The sequence below is a fragment of the Trachemys scripta genome, chromosome 6, assembly GCF_013100865.1.
Source record: "Trachemys scripta elegans isolate TJP31775 chromosome 6, CAS_Tse_1.0, whole genome shotgun sequence".
Lineage (NCBI taxonomy): Eukaryota > Metazoa > Chordata > Testudines > Emydidae > Trachemys > Trachemys scripta.
Window position 1 is genome coordinate 94,847,619 of NC_048303.1, and position 20,280 is coordinate 94,867,898.

The 20,280-nt window shown below is 39.0% G+C and overlaps 1 protein-coding gene across 2 annotated transcripts in view; it reads left to right on the forward strand.

Moving 5' to 3' along the window:
• PCSK5 (proprotein convertase subtilisin/kexin type 5) overlaps positions 1-20,280 on the forward strand; it is a 294,987-nt gene that overhangs the window by 250,042 nt on the left and 24,665 nt on the right. For both annotated transcript variants that reach the window (XM_034773743.1, XM_034773744.1), the window contains 5 exons: positions 167-370; positions 726-794; positions 15,445-15,487; positions 16,927-17,069; positions 18,827-19,027. In XM_034773743.1, the coding sequence (XP_034629634.1) occupies positions 167-370; positions 726-794; positions 15,445-15,487; positions 16,927-17,069; positions 18,827-19,027 (660 nt within the window). The remainder of the gene's footprint in view (positions 1-166; positions 371-725; positions 795-15,444; positions 15,488-16,926; positions 17,070-18,826; positions 19,028-20,280) is intronic.

Consider the following 20,280-nt stretch of genomic DNA (forward strand, 5'->3'; position numbering starts at 1 on the left):
TTGGTGTAAACGGGTGAAATAATTTCATTGATTTCAACTGAGCTATACTAATTGACCATCAGCTGAAGCTCTGGTGTTCAATGTTAACACTACTTTTTCCTGCCTTAGCTAAATGATGTCTCTTTTACTGCTGATCTATTTCTCCCACTGTGTTTTTGTTGCACAGACAAGAGAGGGAAAAAACGTTTCCTGTACATGGGAGAGTGCAGAGAGAGTTGTCCACAAGGCTACTACCATTCAGAGAAGAACAGCGCCTGTCTGTCTTGCTTAGAGCAGTGTGAAATGTGCCTCGACTCCACCCAGTGCAACAGATGTTTCAAAGGATATTACCTAGCTGATAACAGGTGTCTGAAGCACGAGTGTAGAGAAGGTAAGCACCCACCAGTAGGAATAATACCCCTGGGCCAGATGCTCAGTTGAAAATCTGGCCCTGGTTTTCTGATACACAAAAAGACCAAATCCTAAGGTCCTTAATTCAAGTTCTGGTTCCCCTCTCACATGTATCCATGTAAATTGGGAGTCAGTCCCTTGAGGTGAATGGAGTTACACAAGTGTAAGTGGGAGAAGAATCACACTGAGTTAAAATGAGTGATTCCAAGTATGAGTAGTACCCTTAGGGTTTGACAGGATTGATACATTTATTTTCAGTATCTCAGCTGAATGCTTTAAATATTGACCTTCATTTTGCTAGAATTAACCCTAAACTTGGAATCTTCAATGCGCAGGTGAAGTGGAGGACCCTAACTCTGAAGACTGCGTGCCATGTGCAGATGGATGCCGGAGTTGTCAGCTGGGTATGTGTTGTTTTTATGTGCGGTTCCCCTGGTAGTTTCAATTGGGAATATATTATTCCTTTTCATCTCTGATCCTAAATCCTTGTGTGGGGTTAATGAGCACTGCTCATTCTGTCCCAGAGCAAGCTGCTTTGCAGATGGTGTGATTCTTGAACAAGAGCCATATTTTAGCCACAGCATGCACTATACATTGAGAATTATGTTTACCTAATTCATCTTCACGACACTCTTCTGAGATAGGTAACTATTAGTACCCCAACTAAGAGGTTTTGTGAAATTCCCAAAGCTACAGAAAGAGTTGATGTCAGAACCAGAATTAGACCTCAGACATTCTAGGCCTGAGCACAGACCACTAGCCTATTTCTCTTCTTTGACGAAACATCTGTAAAGTCAAACTCCATTACAGGGCAATTTACTTCTGCTGAGCTACAGTGTCTCAAAAATTGATGAATACTAGTAATTTTTCATGAGGATAAAGAAATGCGTCTCCTACTCACAATGTGGTTCTGTCAGAATGTTTGACATCCTCAAATAAATACCATCTACTCAGTCCAGAACAGTTAATTCTAATCTGCCTTATATTAATTCAAATGGAGACAGACAATTCACCACCATTTTTGGCTCTTGGGCATTTCTTTTGGAGACTTAAATGTTGAAAAGATGTTGCAGTTAGTTTAATTTAGCTGGCTTTAATACATTTGTGTTAAGAAACCTGACTTCATCATGGCTATGCTGACAGGAGTACAACAGACGAATCTATAACCCGGGGACTGAAGGAGAACAGGGTGACCCAACAGGAAGACAAAATAGTGTCCAAGTGGGGATTAATTATACTGATGAGGAAGTTCACATCACAGAAAGGAACTTCTTGCTGTCAAGCAATTTCCAAAAAGTTAAAGGAAAGGAAAGTATACGGGGCCAAATTTTACTCTAATTAACTTGTTATAAATCTGGAGAAACTCTACTGCAATCAACAGAGTTACTTCGAATTTAAAGTGGTATAAATGAGAGAGGAATTTGCCCTAGTGTCTTTCAACAGTCTGTATCCAAATGTGTTAAAATTAGAGATGGCCCTGAATCACAAACTCTAGATCCAGATGTCAACAAGTTTCCACAGTTCGGGGTTGTTCATATCTGGCACTTTGGTTTGGCCAAATTCCTAGTTAAAATTCTTGCTTTGTAACACTAGCTACAGCAGTAAATTGTATGGAGCCATCTAAAGCAAAGTGAATACTGAAAGAGGTATCTGCAAACATTCATTAAAAGAAAATTCATGAATGCACTCCCACCCGCAGTATTCACAGTCACTTTGATTTACTGTTTTCAAGCTTGCATGCATGTGATCATGATATTTTTACTTTTTTGTGAAAAAATAAATACCCATACAAATATGTATTCGTACAGACGTTTTCACCACAAGCCCTCCGGTTCTTAATTGTTCAGTCATTCAATAAATGAGCAAACATAATAGCATGTGACTTAGGTGACCAGTTACTCAGTATAAATATTATCAAGTCCAACACCTTCTTTCATGACTGTGGATGTTCCTTTGGCAATGGAATGCAGTTGTCAAACTTCATTGCACCGTGACCCCCTTGTGCCAACAAAAATTACTACATAACCCTCGGAGGAGATGGGCTGGAGTTTGAGCCCCGCCCTGGGCTGAAGCCCTTGGGCTTCGGCGTCAGCCCAGGGTGGCAGGGCTTGGGCTTCATCTTCAGCCGCAGGCCACAGTGAGACTAATGCTGGCCCTGGCGACCTCATTAAAATGGAGTCCCGACCCACTTTGGGGTCCCAACCCACAGTTTGAGAACCATTGTAAAAATGGAGGCAGGAGGGAAGGATTCAATACGACTGTGTGGACCTTTCATAAGCTGCAATCCTACCCCACCCAAACTCCCTACTTGCTGTGAGGTTGGCTAGAAGAGGAGTGAGGGTGGAGAATCTGCTGCTATGCAAATCCTCCTGTTTATGGATAACTGGGAAACAGAAAAAGTGGCTAAAGTAGTTGGCAAATGGGACACCCTATTCTAATGTCATTCAGCTCCTAAATAGAAACTCACCATGAGGTTTGCTTCTCAATTCCCTTTTGACTCTTATCTTTGAAATTCTGATTTAAACAGGGTTTCCAAAAGCTCCAATCAAAGCTTGAGACAATTGGCAAGAGTCAGGCAAATTCAGGATCAATTTTTAGCACAGACCAAAGGTCAGAAGTGTTCAGGGTGCGGAAAGTTTGGCTGGAACTCCAGAAAATCTTTGTGATTTTTGGCTAAGACAGATGATAGAACAGTGGATACGGTTATTTTAAAATGCTGCCACTAGATTTTAAACTGAAGCACAAAAGCAGGCAGAAAGCAAGATCCTGAACAGATTTCAAAAGTTATCACATGTCCCTACAGTAGAACATTATTATTAAGTTCTAGATTTAATATGAACTGGACAGACCTGCTGGGAGGGTTTTTTTTCTGTTATTAATTGGTTATATTTTGACTGCATCATTAGCTTAGTTTGCAGCTAAGACAAATGAAGGAAGAGAGTTCTCATAACTGATCAGAAATGGATAGACTAGATACCTCTGAGAGCAAACAGTTGGGCCATGCTGGTCTGCCCAGCCAGAAGTGGTTTCTGATGACAAAGGCTGTAAAAACATTCCAGTGCCACAAAAGACACAAAACAATGAAATGTTATGTCTGCTGGGAAAATGCTGAATTTGATGCATTTGTATTCATCCAAAAATGCCAGATGTAACTTTTTCTTTCTGAAGCCTGATCCTGCAGTCTTTACTTGTCTCAGACATATCTCCCCTCTAAGGAATTTTGCCTCAGATCAGGGCATAATGGTAATTGGGGCACTCTCAATCAGCAGTGCACTAGGAGTTTCTGGGGGTAAACAAATCTTCTTTCTAGAAAATAGTGTAGTAGCCCAACTAGAATTAAAGCTATGTCATTTTCTTCCCTAAAAAGATATGATTCTTAATATGTAAATAGATATAGATACATTTAGTTAGATATACAAAAAGATTCAGACTCTCTGTGAAATGAGTAATGATATGCATCCTTTTTTTAGTGTTTTGAGATCTATGGATGAACAGCACTATCTAAGAACTAACTATTATTATCCTGCTGTCACCCTGGGTTGTGAGTAAACCACAGCTTTTATTGACTGCAAGATGATTTATCGGAACTGAATAAAATAAGAAAGCGAGATACATCACAAACACACTGCAATAAGCTTGTTGATTGATGGATTTGTTATCTTCAGCAAATCAAAAGAGTTTAACTGATTTTTTTCTTTTTATAAACTGTGATTCTTTGGTAATGCATGTAACTTCAAATATACTTAGTAGGGTCAGATTAATTAAGATAATTGAACTGAGTGTGTTGCTAGTAGTCCGTGGGCAGAAGAATTCTTGCTTGCCACAACTTGGGTCTGCTGTATTTCTATCTATCCCTATTTAGCCTTATCTGTGACCAGACATAAGTTATAAGCCTTCTGGTACCTAATTATTTATGTCTTGACTGACCTATATCAGCAATCTCTTAGTCAAAGTTGATGACAACTGATCAACAAAGAAATGTAATATTTCAGGATCAAACTTTATGCTCAGTTTCTGTTAGCTATTGTACTTCAGTATTTTAGTTTTAGGAACTGGTGAAGGTAACATGGCAGGAGAGGGTAGGAAAGATCTTCAGGAAAGCGAAGGAAGCGATGAATGGATTAGCCCAAAGAAGGTAGTAAGCAGATGGAATTTGGTGCCTCCTCAGACAGATGAAGATGGCAGATGCTTGCACAATGACCCGATCCCCGGTGTTGGGATAAGGGGAAAAAGCAGTCTAGTTTTAGGAATAGAGAAGTCACTTAATCTCTCTCTGCCTCAGTCTCCACATGTCAAAGGATGTATTGACACTTACTTCTCTCACAAAGCTATTCTGATTATTAATGATAATAAGCCATTTTGAGATGAAAAGTATTGATCTTATTAAAACAAATACAGCAGTGATAAGGCAAAAAACATTGTTACAGACCAGTCAGACCATTTATAGGAAAATGCTCCAAAAATAGACATTACTAATAATGCATTTAGGGTGCACTGGTGTGAGTGAGAGCTACAAATGCTAGGTATCATGCAATGTATTGTCAAATCCATATATTTAAATAGCCATTTTTACTGAGACCTAGAAAGCAGACCCATAGTCTTAACCCTAATTCTTATCCTAATGCACAACACTAGTAACTAACCAGGCTGGGTGCTAGAGAATTCTGCAGGTGCAGTGGAGAAGGGCTCTTTCACCAGGCCATGTCTTATGGTAACTACTGCAGCCTCACTGCTGTAGAAAGCCTACATTCATACTGAATCCCCATCTTCCCACCGAAGGGGGGGTTGGTCCTGTAACCAACACTGGAATAAGATGAGGGAATTAAAGACTCTCCTTTTTTTGGCCATCATCATCTCAGCTTATTCCTGTCTGGCAAACATGAACCCTCTTGTTCTCTGCTTCACTACACTGAATGGTGGCAGCCCACAGAACAATGGTTACTATTATGCCACCAAACATGTAAATAAATTTTAGAACTGGTGAAAATGTGTATTGTGGCATTTCCAATTTCTGCGATTCAATCTTTGTTACTGCAAGTGGGTCTTACATGAGAACGATTGCTGCTGCATGATGGCAATGGCATAACAGACATGTTTGCTGATTTTAATACTAAGAATATTATCCAGCTAATAAGCCTGCCTCTGTGGATGCGAGCTGAGAAGGCCCTAAAACACAGAAACTGAGGCACCTAATTGTGTGTCTCAAGTTCCCTGGCCCTAGCAATGTGGAGCTTACAATTCATCCTAAATCTCTCCTGAAGCCAGAAATGAAGGAAACAAGATGTCAGATGTAGCCAATAGCATCAAATATGACACTGGAGAAATCCCCTGAGCTTGCTCCGTGAGCTGCTGACAAGAATATATGTGTTATTACATTAGAAATGCTGCTATGTCACAGAGACAGTCTTTAGAAGAGAGGAGATGGTATTAAAAAATCTCTCTGCTTTGGCAAACAGGCACAGATAGCAAGCCACTCTTTCAGGCAGTGATTCAGGCTAGAGTTGGACTATTCATAACACATTTCCCCTGTAGCTATGGAGCCTGCAATTTTTGCCTTTCAAAAGATCAAGTGAAGGGTTATTTGGGAGAGGGAAGGGGAGAAAGGCAGAAGGGTGAAGTGAAAGAGGCCACAAGACAGGGTGGGGGGAGCCTCAGTCCACAAAGACTTCAAGCTGCTCCCCCCACATGGGCACAAGGTACAACTGTGCAATCCTAGGTCTCATTTACCTTGGGGAGCTGGCCCTTTTAGCTTTAACCTGCACTGGACACCAGCCACGGAGAGCACCAGCAAGTAGCATCACACACCTCATGCGCCTAATACTCATCTCCTGCATGACCCTGTCCCTAAGATCAGAGAGTCAAATGTTGCTCCTCCCCTCAGCATCTGACAGATACACTTTGTCCTCCCTAAAGAACTCAGGCCCATTTTATCAGCTATCACCATGCCCCACCCCTCAATTCCCAAAATTAACCTGGCTACTTCATAGTTACTTTTTTTTCATGTTCTGTTAATGTGGGCTGGCTCAATGCCCCCCTGCACCACACTCATCTTGTGAGTACCTCTGACCAAACCAATCAAGTGTGAGGCAATAATTGGATAAATCAGCTCTGCATCTCTGTGTGTCATAATCCTTAAATCTAATCCAGTGCAATTCCCCAAATCATTTTCACCAAGGTGAATAATAAGGACATCAGGTGACAATAGCTTAGACATCAATTAGTGCAACCGAGGCATGTGCTGGACCTAGCACCTGCCCTGTCTACCAAACTTTAGTCTTGACGCTCAGTTGTGATCCACCTGCTGACCTGGCCACCCACATGTGGGCCCAATGCACAATACAATGCCCACAGATCCAGATCTCAACCTTCCTCCTGATGTCTCTTGCAATTGTAAATAACAAGGTTAATGCAAATCCTGGCACACCTAGAGATGAACAAATCCAGAAATGCACACTAGCCTGCAACAAGAAATTAAGCCTGAGAGGCACCCCAAAATCATGGAGGAAATCAATCCCAGTGCACCAGGTATATTGCTTATCCCATTGCTCGAAGGTCAGTGATGGACCATATGCACTGAAGTCCTTCTCGATCTCTGAATTCTGTAACTTTGAGCAAACCAGCCATTAAACCAGAAAGTCAGTGGAACGATAGATGTTGGGAGGGTTTTTTTGTTTATTTGTAATAATCCTAAAACTGTCATGATCCAAGGCTTCACAACTGTTCCTTGTGTTCCTTTCGTTATTCTTGTAACTTGATCACATTTGATTTTTTGATGAGAGGGCATGTACCATCTACTCCCAGACTCAGAGCTTGCTTCAGTATCTTAATTTCTCCAGGTTCTTTAAAAACAATGAATTTTAAACTTTCTTCAGAGAGCTACCATAGCTCTTTAGAAAGTGACTGTGCTACATCTTCTTTAAGGTCAACAGAGTTACTCTGGTGGAACTGCAGAATATGGCTCATTTTATTTCACTGTTTATAGAGTGTCTGAAATTGGTTTAAGTAAAGATGCCTGCAGAGCTGGAAAACATTGATGCTTTGTAGTTTTAGTTGTATGCTATGTATGAAAATATAGCACATAGGATACATACTTTTTTTTCAACCAGCCAGTGCACTCCATGGGAGAATGGCCAGTGAATCCACATATTCACCAATCCAGCAGCCCCTCTGCTAAGTTACTTCCCTTCACTTCCATAAACCTCTTCCACAGCTATCGTATGAAGGATAAGCAGCAGTATTTACTAATTGGAGTGATCATCAAGACAAAAAAAAAAAAAGAGTCAGATGAGCAACTACATTGTTCTTGTTCAAGCATTCTTTATAAGAATAAATACTGAAACACTCTGAGTGGCAGTACTCCTGGAAGAACGAACACAGGAATAAGCATTTTGGGCCAAATATGCCTCGCTTACACCAGTATAAATCTGAGGAGCTGTCAAAGGTCATCCAAATCAATCTTGACTGCAAGGGAGCTAACAAACAGAGAAGGAAGACTGAATAACTTTCAAAATACTCTGCAAAGCCATTACACAGAATGAGATGGAGAAAAATGGAATATAATGGAGCTGGAGTGAGAGAAAATGTTTTTGGAGAAGATTTAAAGAACCCACGAGATGTCTAAAGGGTGGCACTGTGAACAAAGATTCAAGCATACAGGTACAAATTGGGACTCTGGCTGTTGCGTTCTTGATTAATGAATAGAAAGTGATCTAGTTCCCATAGCAACCTAAGAAGCACAAAGGAAAACTTCATTTCTTAAAGATATCTCTGATGATGAATAGGCATAGACTTTCAAAATACAGAGAACTTTACTACAAAGATCCTCTTTTATCTTAGAGTAAATCTTCCTCCAGAGGTTAATCTCACAGGATAGGTTTTAGCTTTGCAGATAATAGGTCTTGTTTGCACTGGCTTCTTAAGTGGGAATTGCAATCTGTCCAAAAATAATACCCAGTAAATTTGGAACAGTTTTTTTTATTTTCAGCAGTGACATTTCAGTTTAGGCAGAACACGAGATTAAAGGACATTGTCTTTCCAACAGTATCTTCACATGAAGACTTTTCTTGGGTGCTTATAATATTAAACATATCTAATAAGAATCAGTAAATGAAAGGCTCTTTTTTGTAGCATTTTCTTTCTTTGTGAAATAACATTACTGGGTCAATTCATGCTTGGGAAAAGCCCATTAAGTCAATGGATTTATTCAAGAGATGAATTTGACCTAGAACTTCAGCAGTTTTAGATGCACAGCCTCTTCACTATTTCCAGGTTGGCATCTGCAGAGCTGAAATCATTTTTTACTATTCACGAAGTAGATCAGCCTTGGCTCCTGGGAGTATTGGGTTTTGGCAAAATCTGAGCCAAATTCTGCTTTCATTTCCGTGGGTAAGATTCCATCAATTTCATTGAGTTACTCCAGATTCACAGCGTGACTGAGAGCAGAATTTTGCCTTCTGATTATTGGAGGTTTGAAGCCTGATCTTTAGGATCTCGTTAAACCATTAAATCATAGAATTAGTCTGAGAGTGGAATGGCAGTCATTATGTTATGTGTTAGAAATCTGTATGTAAATATAAAATTTAACAATGAACCTCTCAGCAACTTCACCGCAAGTATTGATCACAAGCACCTACTTTTTAAACAGTTACAAACAGGTGCAAGCTTTGGGTTTGTGCCTTTACATAAGGAAGAGCATTTATGGAACCTCTTACTGACTAAAGCAAATGCAAGTCTTCTGGGACTATCTGCATATTAAAGGGAAGTTAAATTATTTATATATAAGCCTTTCCCTGGCTACACATTTTTGATAGCAGGGACAGACTGATCCAGCTGCCATTCAAGTCAATGGCAAAACTCCGATGGACTTCTGGGGTGAAAGATTAGGACTGTAGTGTTGCCCTCTGATACCCTTACTCACACTAAGTAGTGCCTTACTCCACCACTAGTCCTATTGACTTCTGTGGAATCACTTGTAGAGTAATGTACTATTCAACATGAGTAAAGATATCAGGCTTTAGCCCAGTGAGACTCTGTACAATATTCTGTACAATACAGTTTTTCTCAGACATGAATGATAGCCCTAATGTCTCAATACATATGAAACTTGCTTTAAAAATAATGAACCTATCATACTGCTCGGATTCATCTCATTATGTTTCTGAAATACCAAAAACACACTATAGTTTATACTCTCACCCTAGTGAGACATTTTCCTTTTTATTCTATTTTTATGACTGATAACCTCCAGACAAACCCAAACCCCTTCATTCTGAATGATCTGATTTTCAGCTGGTTTATTTCAATGACCCCTGGCTAACTACCGCTACCACAGTTGTATTGATGGCATATACTCTCTGCTTAACCTCTCACTTAGGGGCCTGCTCCTGCTCCCATTGATGGATTCTTGCCATTAACTTCAACAGGAGTAAAATTAAGCCATTAATTCCTCTCTGTAAACCAGAGATCAGAAAGTTCTTATGTGTGAGATTCATCCCCTGACTGCTAGCAGAAGCACTTGACTGCAGACAACTAGATACACAGCTATCCCACTGCAGTTTTGGTATATAACAGTTATATGCGGTTTTGGTTTATGAAACTGTGAAACTACTAACCGTGATATGTAAGCCAACCCTTAGATCAATCTTTGTACTAGATAACTGGAGGATAGCTAATGTAACAGCAAAGGCAGCTCCACAGGCAATCCTGGCAATTGCAGGCCTGTAAGCCTAACTTCAGTACTAGGCAAATTGAATGAAACTATAGTAAAGAACCGAATTATCAGACACATTGATGAACACAGTTTGTTGGGGAAGAGTCAACCTGGCTTTTCTAAAAGGAAATCATTCTTCACCAATCTATTAGAATTCTTTGAGGGGGTCAACACACGTGGACAAGGGTGATATGGTGATATAGCATACCTGGACTTTCAAAAAAGCCTTTGACAATGTACCTCACCAAAGGCTCTGAGGCAAAGTAAGCTGTCCTGGGATAAAAGGGAAGGTCCTTTCATGGATCAGTAACTGGTTAAATGATAGGAAACAAAGGGTAGAAATAAATGGTCAGTTTTCACAGTGGAGACAGGTAAATAGTGGTGTGTCCCCCAGGGATCTGTACTGGAACCAGTGCTGTTCAACATATTCATAAGTGATCTGGAAAAAGGAGTAAGCAATGAGATGGCAAAGTTTGCAGATGATACAAAATATTCAAGGCAGTTAAGTCCAAAGCTGACTGTGAAGAGTTACAAAGAGATCTCACAAAACTGGGTGACTCGGCAACAAAATGGCAGATGAAATTCAATGTTGATAAATGCAAAGTAATGTATATTGAAAAACATAATCCCAACTATACATACAAATTGATGGGATCTAAGTTAGCTGTTACCACTCAAGAAAGATCTTGGAGTCATCGTGGATAGTTCCCTTTAAACATTTGCTCAATGTGCAGCGGCAGTCAAAAAAGCTAACAGAATGTTAGGAACTATTAAGAAAGGGATAGATAGTAAGACAGAAAATATCATAATACCCCTATATAAATCCAGGCTACACCCACACCTTGAAAACTGCATGCAGTTATGGTCATCCCATCTCAGAAAGATGTATTAGAATTGGGAAAAGTACAGAGAAGGTCAACAAAAATTATTAGGGGCGTGGAACAGCTTCCATATGAGGAGAGATTAAAAAGACTGGGACTGTTCAGCCTGGACAAGAGATGATTAAGGGGGAAGATGATCGAGGTCTGTAAAATCATGAATGCTGTGGAGAAAGTGAACAGGGAAGTGTTATTTATCCCTTCACATAGCACAGGAGCCTGGGGTCATCCAATGATTTTAGTAGGGAGCAGTTTTAAAATAAACAGAAGGAAGTACGTCTTCACACAACAACGCACAGTCAACCTATGGAACTCATTATGGGAGACATGTGACAGCCAAAAGTATAACTGGTTTCAAAGATAATTAGATAAATTCATGGACGCTAGGTCCATCAATGAGTATTAGCCAAGATGGTCAGGGACACAGACCCAAAACCTCTGACTGTCAGAAGCTGGGATTGGATGACAGGGGATGGATCACTCGACAATTACCCTGTTCTATTCATTCCCTCTGAAACATCTGGCACCAACCACTATAGGAAGACAAGATCCTGGGCTAGATGGACCATTGGTCTGACCTAGTAGGGCCATTATTATCTTCATGTATAACCTATCACTTCAGGGGTTGGCACATTTTGGACCGGATTCTTATTTTGCAAGTTAGTATAAATCAAATCCATTAAGTCAACTGACCTATTCCACTTGATAGTACTTCCTCCTACTCAACCTCTTCTCATTTCAAATGCCTCCTAAAAATCCAGATCTTCCCTGTTGTTGAAAAACATGAATTTATTATCACTCACTCCTGAGACCTGCTGCCCTCTCAAGCTATGGAACCTTTACATGGAACACACTGAGTAACCACATAATCTTTATCTTCTTATACCCCATCTCCTCTGTTGTTCATTACAACCTTTCCTTACATCATGGGTCAAATTAGACTGTATAATCTTTGGGGAAAAGGCTATGTCTTTTTCTTTTTCTTTTGTAAATAAAGCCACAGTAATCAAATTAAAGTTATTCCTGTGTTACAGCACCGTAATTGAGAGCAGCATCTGGCCTTCTCTCTTGCTGTTATAGAGTGAAGTACTTTCTCACCTGGCTGGCTCTCAGATGTCCTGGCCACCCAAAGAAAGGTGTAATGGTGTCAAGAAAAAAAAGGAAGAGAGAGGTGAAAAAAGAAAACTGGGACAAAAATGAAAGGGGGAAAAAATACCCTTTCACACAAACAGAGAAGACCCAAGCAACAAAGGTTGGGTCTGATATTTCCCAAAGTTTGGGGACTGCCTGGGTGCTGGGGTTTTGGTTTGGGCCCATCTCTAGTCAACATTCCCATTATGATAGCAGTATATGTTTCAGTTGCTTTAACTGAGAGCCAATAAAGTAAAAGTAAAAAAAGTTCTAGAGTGGTAAGATATAATTATACTCATCAGTGACACATTAAAACTTAAAGTACTTTTTAATATTATTTCATGTTATTGTTCAGAGAAACGTAAAAGGCAATACAATTAGCAATAACTTGAAATTAAGCAATTACAAAATCTTGATCCTTAAAGGAAGATCGTAGTGTAATATCAAATCATTTCTAGCCATTGCCTTTAATTAAATTTAAAAAGGCGAGCAAGGGCTTGATAATGCCAGGCGCTGAATACCTCCATCTCCCTCTGACTGCAAGAAGAGCTGGGTGTGATTAGCACATTGCAGGCTCAAGGCTAAGTCAATTAATTTTTCCTCCAAGCAATTTAATGAAAAGGTGATAGTTAATAAACAAACGGAAAGCTAAAACAAAGAGTGCATAAAATTATACTCACAGTGTATAAAGTTAAGTGTGTGCTTGAGTCATTTCAGGATCTGGTTCTAATTTGATGGAACTACTTGTGTGAGTAAATTATACTCAATGGGGGAAATTCAGTACAGAGGGCCAGTAATGTAAGTAATGTTTCCAGAATCAGACCCTGGCTAAATACTGTGAACAGACATAATGAAACATCACCAGGATTTCCAAAACACCTTTGGAATTCATTTTTAATATTCAAGCCTCTATGGTAATATTACAAATCCCTTTCAGTTTTACTTTATCTAGTCAAACATAAATACTCCTCCAGCATAACGCCATTATGCTCGTAACATTAATGTCAATACTTCCCTTCGGGAATAGAAAAGGCACCAAACAATTTCCCAAACCAGAGAACTCCAACTGAAATTAGAGTCTTTGACTTTTGACCAACAGTCTTTGAATGTAATCTTTGAATGTACCTTTAATCTTTGAATGTACCTTTCTTATATCAAAACATGAATTATTTTTACACCACATATTATCTCCACTCCAGGTTTATTGTTCTGGAGAAAGTGTGTGTGTTTCGGGTGGTGGGGGGGAAATCAGTTTGTTACAAAGTGGAAGAGAAACCAAATGACTTTCTCCATGACCTCTAGGTGATGTATATTAGCTAACAACTCTAACAAAATCACAAAGTCAATGAAGTCAATGGGAGTTGTGCACACATAACTGAGGGCACAATTTGGCCATAGATTTTTAATAAGTTAAATCCTGCTCCCACTGTAATCAATGGGTGCTTTGCATTTGGCTTCAAAAGAAGCAGGGGGAGGACCAGTAGAGTTGGAAATAACACTGATAATACCAGGATAATATGCAGATCAGTCATTAGTAGTCACATGCCAAAAAGGATTCCTGACACCAGAGACCTCTACTGGCTTACTTACCCAGCCCTTTTATAGCTACCCACATGGATGATTGAGCTCTTACTGAATACGATGTGAACACAAGGACATCCATCCCAGCATCCTTTCATGTTTGTTTTAGCCAGGAATTGAGCTTGGTATTAGTCTGGCAAGTTTTCAGGGAGCCACGTTTGAGAAGAATTTAATTCAATAAGTTCTTCCAGAATAAAGTCTCTCTCAAAGATGGTTTCAAACAACTTGGAAAATATAAAGCAGGATCTGTATTGAATGGCAAATTCAATATTATAGGATTATGTGTGAGCCATGTTTTATTTTTGCCTGCCATCAGACAAAATTATAATCTTTGGATTTCTTCCTCCGAGGTCCATTGGATATTAACAATTTTAACTCAGAAGCTTTAGCTGCCTAAGTATAGGACAGTAAAGTATCCATTTTAATTGACATAATTTTCAGAGAACAAATAATGTTGTAGCAAGTTCTGACAAATGATTTAATGGAGTGACCAAATCAATAGACAACTGTACTCAGGTCACACTGGTTTAACAAAGGCTGCAAATCTGAATATTTGATTGGACTCTCCAATGGTTTTAACTAGAAAAAAGTGAAAGAACTGAAATGAGTATGACTTTACCCTTGACAGTATAATCCTATAATTTCCTCTGAATGACAAAAAAACAATTAAATGATTAGTGTGTTTTCAGAGGGGTCGTTATCACTAGCTACAGTTCCAGACGTGCATTCCCTGTAATAATTTTCTTTTTTACAGTTTGATAGATAATAAAGCCTTCTGACAGCTTGTGGTTCCCAGCTATATAGTTGCACAAGGAGGGGAGACATAAGTGTTACATATGTATCTACTGACAGATGTGAACAGAAACCAAGTTCTCAAAACCTTCCATAGCAATAATGATCAATATTGCCTCGTCTATATCCATTTTTTGTCATGTATACAATTATTGGGCCTATTCCTGTGAGTTGCTGAGTAACTTTCCCTCCCACTGGAGTAAACAAGTATTGAGGGTGCTCAGCAAATTATGGTATCAGAGAGAAATGGCAAAAATACATAACTCTGTTTGCCAGTCATTTCAAAGGGGAGACAAAACATTCGTAAGTTTTGCTTTGACCTCCTTGAATTGTGATACATTCTTCTTCCAGCTTTAGCAATTTGAAAAGCTGTCAGCAGAACTTACTCTGGAGGGCTCCATATAGGAATCAACCCAATCGCCTCCCAGTCTAAAGTTAGCTTTTCCCAAAGATGGGTATAGTCTCTTGACAAGGTATTTACTATCAGCACATCCACCTTCACAGGGATGTAAGCAGCTGGAAACTAGCACTGTACAAAGATTGCTTTTTAAAATGTCATACTGAGAATTTCCTTGTATAGTAACTAGAATTAGGCTGAAACCACATTTTGAACAGCGCCTAGTGATTATGAGTCTCTGAATTTTTTGGTGCTCAATTTAAGACCCCTTGGAGGGTCCTGATTTTCAGAAGATGGGTGCTCAGCACTTTATGAAAAGCTGGCCCCTTTAAGGTGTCTTAAGTTGGGTGCCCAGAATCACTAGTCACTTCAAAATTTAGGCCAGAATCTGGTTTTGGGAAGAAATTACTTCAAAACTGAAGGGGATTCAGATCTGAGATTCCAGTTCAGGCCCATCTCTAATAACTGCAATGTCAGAAAATAGTTTATTTTTAAATTTTGCCATGTATAGCATTTTGTTTTTCAAACTGGAGTACCATTTATATAATTTTGTTTTTTAATTCCAGATGACCCGAGAATATGCAGAGCATGCATTCACAATTACTATATGTAAGTTCAACTCTTTTAGCGTCACTATGTTTTCTGAACCGAAAACAATGCTCCTGAAGGTACTGGTGATGCCATACCAGTTAGCTTCAGAGTTGCTGCTTGAACAAAGAGGGGTTGTGGAGGAACTTTAAAAAGGGGTGGGGAGATTGGTGTGGGGGAGAACCCCTCAAACACTAAAGCAAAGCATTATTCACTTGAGGATACTTAACACTTTGGTCTTAACTATCACTGACCATAATAAGCGTGGCTAAAATTTATCACCAAACAGAATCAGGTTGTTTTCATCTTTTCCCGCTCCTACCTAAGTCAATGGCAAAATCCCCAAAGGGAGCAGGTTCATGCCTGATATCTGATATTCAGTGGTGACAATAAACAGATCCAGCACTCTAACACTGTCAAGCTATTGAGATGAGCAGCCAATGGCATAACAAACAATAGTCTACATGTTTACCTGCTTGTGGGAAAGCCTTACTCTATTGAAAATGGCAAGTATCCAGCCTCACATCAGTGTTCAGGAAGCTTTTGTCTTTCGGTACCTGATCCTGGAAATTTACCTGTTGGCAAATTCCAAAATTAATCCCCATATATGCTACAGTTGATATCCACTATCTACAGGGCCCAGTAGTAAGTATTTGCAGTTGTAATTAATGTAATGTTTGCAGTTAGAAAATACATATTACAATCTTCAACATTCATGCTGTAGATTAAGTAACATCCAAGATTAAAAACTGGCTGATAGGTCTCAAAATGTAATTGTAAACAAGGAATCATCATTGAGTGTATGTTTCTAGAGGGACTTCAGAAAAGATCAGTTCTTGGACCTACATTACTTAATATTTTTATCAATAACCTGGAAGAAAACAAAATCATCACTGATAAAGTTTGAAAGTGACACAAAGAATGGGATAAATGATGAAGAGGACAGGTCATTGATACATTTTAAAATCAAGATTGGATGTTTTTCTAAAAGACATGCTATAGTTCAACAGCAGCTATTGGACTTGAAACAGGAATTAATTCAAGAAAGTCCTATGGCCTCTATTATGCAGGAATTCAGATTAGATTATCACAACGGTCTCTTATGGCTTTCAAATTTGTGGATCTATGAATCTATGTATACACATACATGACTGTGTGTACAAATATGGTGTAACGCATGTTCAGATGGCCAGTTATTATCAAGCAACTGCAATAAATGTACAAATTAGGCACACAATTGTGTGCATTAATTTTTTTAAATCAAACTTTACAAGTATATTTGAGAACCATAATATTAACAAACCTGGCTTTTAGAGTAGTGTTGAACTAGGTAGCTATTTAGTTTGTGAGTAATTGTATTACATCTGCTTAGGAATTACGTATGTTCACCACACTTACAAAAATGAACTCCATGACCTCACACAGCTTTATTAAACTTACTAAAAATGTTCTGTCACTAGGTATAAGCAGCATTGCTATAAGAACTGCCCTGAGAACACCTACAATGATGAGAGAACTCTCCAGTGTATAGAATGTGATGAAAACTGCAACAGCTGTGACCAGTACGAGTGCTACTGGTGTAAAAAAGGCTTTTATCTCTTAGGTAAGCAAAGTAACAGGTAATGTACATATGCAGTGTCAAAAATTATTTGGGAGCCTTGCACTGAAAGCCAAAATTCGGACCTAATTCTCTGAGGTTCCTGAGCATCCTCTATAGATGTCATTGTGAATCAAGGGCACCTTGTAGAAGCAGGCCCTTTGTGTAAATACAAGGGATCTTTTGGTTCAAAAGTCCCAAAATGTTTGACTATGAATTCCAACTGGGATTTTTATTTTTAACAAGTGTTTGGCTTCAATCCCCTCTCTTTGAGCACATACAGGAAAAGATTTATATTTGATAGAGCTATGTGAAACAAGGTGGTTTTAGTTCTACAGAGAGTCAAGCAAACCTTTTCTTTGCTTTTAATTTGTGTGACTTTGCACATTCTAGTTTAACTTTGACTTTCAGGTCTGAACAAATAAACCTCAAATGTTCTGAGCAAAACCCAGTTAAAACCACTAAATTTCATATCAAACTCGCACAAAACTAAGAATTCCTCATAAAACTATTAAGCAGCCAGGACTAATTCAGACAATATTTCCAAACCTGAACTACAGGGAGTCCCAAACATATGGCAGAGCCACCCCTCCAGTTCTGGGTGCTATGGAGCACAGCTTCATGCTGATAGAAAGCTCTGTGGTGATAAGAGAAAGACCAAGGTTGCCTCGAGGTTACCATGACCATTGCTGGGGTACATTGTAAGTGCCTCTATTCTCCTGTTTAATTTGAAAGCCCTATCAACTTTTCTCCTGTCTCCTTCTGCAAACCTATATATTACCATTCGTATATCCAATTCCAAACACAAGACCTGTTGCCCCCTACCTGATTGTGGGCATTGGAAGGAAGTCAAATTCAATTTTGGGCTTTGCAAGGAACCTCAGATTTGCTCAAACTAGCCCTGAGTCTATCTTATCTATTTTAGTGTTTACACTGCTGAACATCACCATGGTATCAGAGCACCTTCGCTGTGGCAGCTGAAGATCTGAATCAACCCAGGTTCACTCAATATTGACCCCACATTTGCTGGAATCTTAAAATTAATCAAACCTTGGGTCTAGATTTGGATCTTAGATGTTTGTTGTCCCATTTTAGAGGTAGGGTTCAATCATGAAATTCAGATCTATATCTGAACTTTGACAAGATGGTGAGTGTTAGTATTTTGAGATAGACTCAGTTCTATGTAAACCTTGGTAGAGAATAGCTTGAAAGATTTGTGAAGTTTTCTATAAGGACATGGGCAGAGTTTAAAGTTTGCAATAAAATTTAAAACCGGGGCCGGGGTGATGGGGGGAGGCACAACAAATATTTCACACTGTTCTACTGTTCTGTTTGTTTCTCTTAAAATTGCCTGAGAGAGAGTTCAGGGATATATGCCTTCCCCAATCTCAAGTAGCCAGGATTATTCAAAATACACAAGTCTAATCTTGGATGCTGAAACCTAAAGAATACAGTTTTGGAGCAGTAATGGGTCTCAGCTGCAGGATTCCCAATTGATTTTAATTTTCATTTCTAATTGGTTTTAATAGGAATCATAATACTGAAACCACACACAATCTTTCAAAATGTATCCCTGAATTTCCAACAGGGGAGTTGAAGACTAGAGATTAAATTTCACTAATAATCCTTAAGAACACAGTATCGCTGGTGTTGCTGTTCCCCACAACACCCAGAATGGATAGGTCTATAAAGCATTTCTTCATCTTGTGGTTCTCAACCTGTGTGAGTGATACTATGACTTAAAGGCTCTATCTATGTTGTAGATGGGAAATGTGTGAGTGACTGCGGGGCTGGTTTCTACAGTGATGAGGACTTTGCAGAATGTGAAGAGTGCCATAGGACCTGTGCAACATGTGAAGGGCTCAACTTTGATGACTGCACCAGCTGCAAAGAGAATTTACAACTACTGCATGGGAAGTGTGTGAATCCAAAAAACATGGTAGTGGAGGGGAAATTCTGGAATGGTATGTTGCTAGATCCTTTAATCCCTTTCATTTCACCCCTGTGGACTATTATGATTAGAAATGTTTAGAAAGGTATCCAACCCCTTGTTTTCAAGGTCTTATAGATTGGATAAAACTACCTTATATCTAGTAGACTGAGAAGTAAAGGAATCATACTGACTATGAGTATAAATCTGGTCACAGAGGGTGGAATTCACCCTTTGGCAGAACGCCTAAAACTTATGCACAATTTAAATCCAGTTTAGGCCCTATTTTTGAGGCCTTGTGTTGGCTCCCTGAACAGGGTTGAATTTCACTTTGAATGAAGTATAGAGTATATTGTAAGTAATTTAATGGATTCTCAAATTTAAGAATAACTATAATGATCTAATGGACTGAACACTGGATTTGGAGTAGGAGTTCTTGAAGTCTAGCCCCAGCTCTGCCAGTAGCGTAATCTGTGACTGTCCAAGGTCACTTCAACTCTCTCTATCTCGGATTCCCCATCTATACACTGGAGATAATATTTTTACTCCCACAAGAGCATGGCAAGGTATTAATTAATGTCAGTGAAACATTCTGAAATGCAAAACGCTATTGCTGAGTATTAGCATCATTACTGGAACAGAGCAAATGATTTGATGTAAATATATATATATTATATCTTTTTTGTTTTCATGAACTACCTGCAAACAGATCACAGTACTTTCACATTTGTTCACTGTAAAACTTACTTACATATTTCTTCAGAAAATAATTCTTAATCTGTAGATGATTAATGAACAATTCCTTGTGTCTATTGGTAATTTGCACTATGTACTGTGTTGGTATTTTTTTATTCCCGGTTTGCATGATTTATGCATCAAATCAAAGCAGCGCTACTTGTGAATTTTATGAATTCACTTTTTGTGAATATTTGTATACAAGCTTTAAAGTAGGCTTTTTAAAATGAAATTCACTGCCGTGCAGAGGCCCAGCACAAGCCCTCTGCATGGCTTAAGTCCCACACTAGGGACTAAATAGGACTTCAATGAAGCATAGGCCGGCTACTGGCTGTCTGAATGGGCGTGAATTTCACCCTGTGTGAACATTCAAATTAGTAAAGCTCAAGTGCTCAGATGCTCATTGAAAGTGAACATGAGAGTCACAAACGTGGTCAAATCAAAATTTGCATTCAATGATTCAAATGTATTTATATCGATTTAAAAGAGCAAATACAAGAACGGCTGTCCTGAGATCTAGATGGCTTTGCCATTAACTAACATCTATATAAT